The sequence below is a fragment of the Nematolebias whitei genome, chromosome 11 (assembly GCF_014905685.2).
Source record: "Nematolebias whitei isolate Nwh7 chromosome 11, NemWhi1, whole genome shotgun sequence".
NCBI classification, from domain to species: Eukaryota; Metazoa; Chordata; class Actinopteri; order Cyprinodontiformes; family Rivulidae; genus Nematolebias; species Nematolebias whitei.
The window spans coordinates 29,057,951-29,065,869 of NC_056508.1; the positions used below are offsets into that span (position 1 = coordinate 29,057,951).

The 7,919-nt window shown below is 45.7% G+C and overlaps 1 protein-coding gene across 1 annotated transcript; it reads left to right on the top strand.

The window, feature by feature from the left end:
* Positions 1 to 706: 706 nt before the first annotated feature.
* On the top strand, positions 707 to 2,748 carry LOC119417598 (potassium voltage-gated channel subfamily A member 3). Its single transcript, XM_037684840.1, has one exon. The coding sequence runs from the start codon at positions 716 to 718 to the stop codon at positions 2,309 to 2,311; it is 1,596 nt and encodes a 531-aa protein (XP_037540768.1). The 5' UTR covers positions 707 to 715; the 3' UTR covers positions 2,312 to 2,748.
* Positions 2,749 to 7,919: the final 5,171 nt, after the last annotated feature.

Below are 7,919 nucleotides of genomic sequence, written 5' to 3' on the forward strand. Positions count from 1 at the left end.
ATCTGAGCAAACAGAAGATGTGTGTGTAGATGTCCTCAGAAAATCCTTTATTTTACATCTTAAACAAGGTTATGATACATGCCAATTGTTAAAATATCAACAACAAAAACCATTCACATCATTCCATTTGCAGATGTCTTTGTTGTAATTTTAGGATGGCGCACAAAAAAAAAAAAAAAAAAAACGTTCTTGATTGAAAGGGGAAAAGAGGAAGAGGATGAAGAAACGGGCTCTGCTCTGGTAGCCTCATTAAACACGTCCTGTCTGTGAGGAATGACCTTGTTTAAAACAGGAGACTCGCCAAGTGCGCGTGTCTGTGTGTGTGAGAGAGAGAAAGGGGGTGGGGAGGTTCAGACAAGACAAGGAGAGAGGGGCAGAGGGAAACTGGCACGCCCAAACCCCTCCGCTGAATGACGCCCGTCTGTTGCTTCTTCTGTGCGTCCGTGCGTTCTCCTATTGGCGGAGGGCACAGTGTAAGGTGGCCAGCACTGGCGCGCGCTGGGAGGGTGGATCGCCTGTTTATAAACCCAGATCGCTGCCCCACCACCACACACGCGCGCGCGCGCGCATGCCTCCCCCCGTGGGTGGGAATAGCAACAGTAGGTAGTGAAAGTGAAGCGCACGAGAGCGACAGAGCCGTGGAGGAGCAGAGGCTGTGGCGGCGGCTGTGGCTGATCGGGGTTCGCGGAGGGGGCGAGGAGGCGGGCGCCCCTGCATGCGTCTTCAGCCGCGCATGGACGACCACCTCAGCCTCCTGCACTCCCCACCGCCGAGCGTGACCAAGACCCGCGGCGACAACCTGGTGAACCACGGCTACACCGAGGTGGAGGCGGACGTGATGACGGTGGTGGCGTGTGACAACATGCTGGAGGAGTCCGCGGCTCTGCCGGGCCACCTCTCTCTGGACCGATACGAACCGGACCACGAGTGCTGCGAGAGGGTGGTCATCAACATCTCGGGGCTGCGCTTCGAGACGCAGCTCAAGACTCTGTCCCAGTTTCCAGAGACGCTGCTGGGGGACCCTAAGAAGAGGATGAGATACTTTGATCCTCTCAGGAACGAGTACTTTTTTGATCGGAACCGACCCAGCTTTGATGCCATCCTGTACTACTACCAATCTGGCGGGCGCATCAGAAGACCCGTTAATGTGCCCATTGACATTTTCTCTGAGGAGATACGCTTCTATGAGCTGGGTGAGGAGGCCATGGAGAAGTTCAGGGAGGATGAGGGCTTTATAAAGGAGGAGGAGCGGCCGCTGCCTGAGAATGAGTTTCAGAGGCAGGTGTGGCTGCTCTTTGAGTACCCGGAGAGCTCGGGACCCGCACGGGGAATAGCAATAGTGTCTGTCTTGGTCATTCTCATTTCTATTGTCATTTTCTGCTTAGAGACACTGCCAGAGTTCAGAGATGAGAACAGGGACCCTATTACCATTGCGCCCGTGATAAACAGCACGCTCCCGTTTTTCATCAGCCCGTTCTCGGACCCCTTCTTTGTCGTGGAGACGCTGTGCATCATCTGGTTCTCCTTCGAGCTGCTCGTGCGCTTTTTTGCCTGCCCGAGCAAAGCCACGTTCTCCAAAAACATCATGAATATTATTGACATCGTGGCGATCATCCCCTACTTCATCACCCTGGGCACGGAGCTGGCGGAGAGGCAGGGGAACGGACAGCAGGCCATGTCCTTGGCCATTCTGCGCGTAATTAGGCTCGTGCGGGTGTTTCGCATCTTCAAACTCTCGCGTCACTCCAAGGGGCTCCAGATTTTAGGACAGACGCTAAAAGCCAGCATGCGTGAGCTGGGCCTGCTCATCTTCTTCCTGTTCATTGGGGTCATCCTCTTCTCCAGCGCTGTGTACTTCGCCGAGGCGGACGACCCGGAATCGGGCTTCAACAGCATCCCGGACGCGTTCTGGTGGGCTGTTGTCACCATGACTACAGTGGGTTACGGAGACATGCACCCGGTGACAATCGGGGGTAAAATTGTGGGATCTCTGTGCGCAATTGCCGGCGTGTTGACCATCGCCCTGCCTGTCCCTGTCATCGTCTCCAACTTCAACTACTTCTACCACAGGGAGACGGACGGCGAGGAGCAGGCGCAGTACCTGCACGTGGGCAGCTGTCAGCCTCTGGCGGACACGGAAGAGCTGAGGAAGACGCGCTCCTCGTCCTCGCTCAGCAAGAGCGAGTACATGGTGATAGAGGAGCCCGGGTTGAACAGCGCGTTTAAACAGCAGCCGAACTTCCCCACCACCGCCCAGAACAACTCGCAGAACTGCGTAAACATAAGCAAAAAGATTTTCACCGACGTGTAGCCAGACTTTAGAGCAATGGCCTCGAGCCACCCGGGAGGAGGTGATGCGTCAGCGCGCAGCTGGTTGTGCGGTTGCGCAGCGGTGTTTGGAGGCAGCGGCGTGAGGTGAAGAGAGAAAAAAACAGAAAAAGAAAGAACGAACGAGCGCGTGCGTCCTGTTTCAGATATGCATTCAAAGAATCGTTTTTTTTTTTATTTATTTATTGATATGAAGTGATAATTCCCTCTTCGGTTCTGTTCGCGCTATAGAGAAAGAGCTTCCTCCCTTTTAATTATTTGCACCACTTCTCCTCCCTGCTTGAGGAGATAAACCTGTTGTGCAATAGTCAGTATATTAATATGCATAACAGCAGACATGAATAGAAGCTTTATAACTGTGAAAAACGAGTCCTCGAAGGATGCTGTGTTATCATGCGTAAAGAGTCGTGACCCGTCACTTAGCCTGTGTATAATATCCAGTCATTTAAATGTGTGTAAGTGTGTGTTCAAACACATGTAATGTCAGGTAAACATTCCAGCATATAATAGCTTACCATTTTCGTGCTATGCCTTTATTGTGCGTTAAGTCTAGTCTAACTGCTGGTGTCTCCAAATTAATAAATATAAAGTAATAATTCCCCACACTTCCTCAAATCGACTGCTTTGCTCAGTGCGTAAATGTGGCTACGTAAATACTACAGCCAGCATGTCATTAATGCTGCAAGACGCACGTGAGTGGAGAAACACGGAGCTTTCCACACAAACAAAGATCAAAGATGGAGCGTGTTTCGTAGCCTCAAATATAGCCCGCTGTGATGCAGTCTCCATGGCGACGGCCGTTTCCTCGGTAACCCCGGTCACCGTTGCCATGGCACCCTTGTTTCCACAGTAACCTCCCAGTTGGGTTTGAAGCTATTTTGAAGATTCTCATCTGAGTAGCTCGTCTTCAGTCTCTAATTAGACTGCTCGGTAGTCGTGCTTTAGTGGGAAAAATTGATAAATAGTGCGTATTTATAAATACAGACCCGAACATGTGCAGTGTCACCCCAGCTCATCAGCAACATCACTGTGTGACTTTGAGGGGGGGGGAAAGCAGACATAGAATAAAATAAATAAGGAGGTCTGCCATGATGAACTGGACAACATCTGTCACAGAGAGGTGCTGCTCTGGGAGAAGCAGTGTGGGAGGAATTATGAATGGACCGTCTTTTTGAAGTACTGCAACTAACCAGCAGGGGGTGGTGTTGCCCCACTGAAAATGTTGGTAAGTTTCTTTGTTTTCATTTTTAACGCGTGTTTTTCACTGTCTAGGTTTACAAACAAACAACAAAATCCATACTTTTTCAGGTGAGACAAGATAAATACATAAATTAAAAAAAACAACTCAAACACGGTCAATAAGGTTTTTGCTGTTACATAAGAGCCCTTCATAAGATTAAACAGCTCCATGTAATGCTTATATTTGTTTGTCACAAACATACTTTAGGGGGGTGTTTTAGTTAATCTAGGAAAATACTTATGTCACAATTTACAGGTGAAGCTGTTTTACATGTTTAGAGTACAAGCAGGTTTTGTGTGTGTGCTGTGGATGTATAAGATGTTTATATCGTGTTTCACCTTCAGCTGACTTTGTCTATAAAATCGTTAAGAGCAGCAACAGCATGCCAATCAGCTGGTCTACACGCTGCCCCCTGGTGACTCACACCTGCTTCATGACTTCTTTCTTTCACATCTGGGCTCATTAACCTTGAGATACTAAATATTAAGTTTTTTTTTAAAAAATATTGTTTTTTTTTAATCTATGATCAAAGAAAATATTGTTTCCTCTATAAAGGATAATCTGCTGTGTTTGGTCACATCTTTCATTTAAAGCATGGTGGAATACATGTTTCAAAAGGGATAATGGAAAAATTAGACATTATTTCTATCAATTGCGATGTAGAATAAAAAGTGTTTTTCTGCATGTTTTAGTTTTATTACAGTGGTAATTTGTCAGGGCGCCAGGGGTGAATGAGATTTGCCCCGAGATGCTGAAGGGTCTGGATGTTGTGGGGCTGTTGACACGTCTCTTCAGTGTCACACGGAGGACTGGGACAGTGACTGTGGAGTGGCAGACCCGGGTGGTGGTTCCCATTTTTAAAAAGGAGGACTGGAAAATGTGTTCCACCAATTGTGGGATCACCCTCCTGGGAAGGTTTACTCCAGGGTGTTGGAAGGAAGGCTCCAAGCAATTGTTGAAACTCAGATTCAGGAGGAACAGTGTGGCTTCCGTCCTGGTCATGGAACTGTGGACCAGATCTTCATCTTTGCGTGGTTGCTAAGGGGGTCGTGGGAGTTTGTTTCTCCAGTCTACATGTGTTTTGTGGATTTGGAGAAGGCTTATGACTATGTTCCTCGAGGCATTCTGTGAGGGGTGCAGCAGGAGTATGGGATGCATGGGTTGCTTTAAGGACTATCTGGTTCTTGTATGACCAAAGCAGGAGCTGTGTCCGTGTTCTTGGCACAAAGTTGAGCTCGTTCTCAGTGTAGGTTGGACTCCACCAGGGCTGTCCCTAGTCTTCAATCCGGTTTGTGGTGTTCATGGACAGGATCTGAAGGTGCAGTCATGGAGAGGAGGGTTTCTGGTTTGGGAACCTCAGTGTCTCATCTCTGCTTAATGTGGATGATGTGGTTCTGTTGGCGTCTTCAGGCCAAGACCTTCAGCATGTTCTAGGGTTGTCTGCAGTCATGTGTGAAGGAGATGAAATGAGAGCCAGTTCCTTTAAGTATGAGGCCATGGTTCTTGACTGGAAATGGATGGAAACCCCTCTGAGTCAGGGGGGAGACTTCGCCTCAGGTGGAGGAGTTTAAGTATCTGGGCATCTTGTTCATGAGTGATGGTAGAATGGAGCAGGAGATGGATTGATGGATTGGGGCCTTGTCCTCAGTAATGAGGGCATTGCTTCAGTCTGTCGTAGTGAAGAAAGAACTGAGTCAAAAGGCACATTTCTCAATTTACTGGTCTGTCTATGTTCCGACCCTTACCTGGTCATAAGGTTTGGATCATGAGATCCCGGATCCAAGCGGCTGAAATGGGCTCAGCCTTAGAGATAGGATGAAGATCTTTGTCATCCAGGGGAAGCTTGGAGTAGAGTTGCTGTTCCTGATCAAAAGGAGTAAGTTGAAGTAATTTGGGTTTTTGATTAGGATGCCTCATGGACGCCTCCTTTAGAGGTTTTCCGGACATGTCCCACTAGTAGGAGGCCCCAGAGAAGACCCAGAAAGCACTGGAGGGATTGTGTTTATGATCTAGCCTGGGAACATATTGAGGTTTCCCAGGACGAGCTAGAAAGTGTCACTGGGGAGAGGGATGCACCCGTTTCCAGTCAAGAACCACGCCTCATACTTAGAAGAACTGACTGTCATTCCAGCTGCTTCACACACGGCTGTGGACCACCCTAGTACACGTTGACGGTCTTGGCCTGAAGACGCCAACAGAACCACATCATCCACATTAAGCAGAGATGAGACCCTGAGATTCCCAAATCTCAGACGGCTGTCTGGGTGTCTCTCCTGGACCTGTTGCCTCTGCAACCCAACTACGGATAAACAGAAGATGAAGATGATAATTTGTTTAACTGGAGTCAGTTTCAGGTGATAACTGAGCCAGTCTCATTTCATTCAAAAAGTGAACATGCCACAGAACACAATATTGTTTTACAGTTTTCATTTCTTTCATCAGTCTGTACATCCTTTAGTTTGCTCCTAAGTCATGTTCACATTTAACTGCTCCTCTTGTAAAGCATTTCTTACGGTTATGTTTAGTCACATGAAGACATCTGCAGAATAAACACATTACAGGAAGTAATCATTTGTCTCAGTACAGTTGTTATGTCCTGTTGTCTTCTTCCTTTTAGAGTTTACAGCAGCCAGCGAGTGAAAGAAGAAGTGTCTATTATCTCTGTCCATGAGACAAACCTTTGAGGAGCAAAGTGTGGCTCTAACCAGTTTGCTTCTTCTTTTCTCTGTCCATCTTTCTCTCTCTCAGGAGAACATTTTAATTCTGCTCAAACATCTTGGACCCCTGATGACATCATTTTGTCTGCTTCCTATGTAGGTAAATGTGTATTTGATTAGGAGTGTAAATATATTATAAAATACCTATTAAATAAAGTAAAAAATGCTCTCCATCCAAAGCCATATAAGATAAGTCACTAACACTGATTCTCTATTTCTTCTTCAGGAGCAGTGAGACTCTGATCTGGTCCTGTTGGGTCAGTTGGGCCGAAGTTTGACTTCACCCTGGATTAGATCTTCTTATTACTCCGTCCTCTTGCTTTTTGCCAGATACCCTGACTGCTGCGCTTTCAAGTGATGTTCAAAGCAACGTTCCCACTGCCATGGACCTCATGTTAACCCAAAATGCAACAAAATGCAATCACAACAGGTATATAATATATACTGTTTTGTAGCTGCAATTTTGCAACATTTGTTATGAATTGACTCACTGTGAAGAAAATCATCAAAAGTGTCACAGAAACGTGACATCCTAGATTACAGTATATTTCCCCACTCTGCTGACTTCATACAACATAAAAGGACGGATTCAGGAAACATCCTGCATTTTCATGAGGAATATTTCACTTTAATGGAATAAGCTTTTTTATTATTATTCTATGCTCGTGTCCCTCTTTGGTGATATTCATCATAAACAGCCCTTAACATCAGAGAACATGTCAAGAAGTGGCAAAAATGGAGGCCATTAACATGAAACTGTGATCCCGATCAAAGACTGTTAGCCATATGCCTTTTTTAGCTCTGTGTGCTCTGTGTTGTTATTATGTAAAACACATATTTATGTATGTGTGATGATTGCTGCTATTCACTTGACGTGTTCGTGAAGAAAAAAGTCATTTTACACGTAAACACTGACGGACAAACACGCAAACGCACACCTGTGTGTAGAGCATCTCCTCTGTTCCCAAAGTGCACTCATGATATTTCTGTGTGCAAAAAGCAGAATGTTCACAGAGGAAGCTGCGTGCCTGGATTTATTCTGTGTTATTGTGTGCCGTCTTCAACATGACCCGTATAAAGAGATTATGGGGTGTGCTGTCTTTCTTTGAGCAGAGCTGCTGATTGATTGTAATAATTTTTCATAAAGTTGAACTCATTCATGTTAGTAAAAAATACTTGATGCCTTATTGTCTCTTCCTGGTGCATCCAATTAATAATGTTTTGTCCATGAACTTTGAACTCTTTCATCTAACCTGTTGAAATGGCAAAACTTTTCAAGTTGTCACAATCTCACTAAAACTTAAATCAATGAGTAATTCAAGGTGGAGAATGGTATTTATTGAAGTTAAGCCATTTAGTAAAACTAAATTCTTTTTCTTCTTGTTACAGTTTTTTGACACAGTTTGAATTACTGTATGTAATCTTTCAGTTTATTAAACAAATTCAAAGCTTAGCATTTCTTGAAAGAATGCACATTGCCCACCACCTTTCATGCCAGAGTGTTCAGCCAAGATCATCTTATTTTGAGACACAGTTGTAGCCATTTTGTTTGAACCTGGAAAACATTATGCACACTGTCATGCAATATTGCAAGATGTTTTAGCTCTCGTTCAGATCATGTGTTGTGAACGACT

What these genes read in the sequence shown, in the direction of transcription:
- LOC119417598 (XM_037684840.1), top strand. Translation starts at nt 716, where the DNA reads ATGCGTCTTCAGCCGCGCATGGACGACCACCTCAGCCTCCTGCACTCC.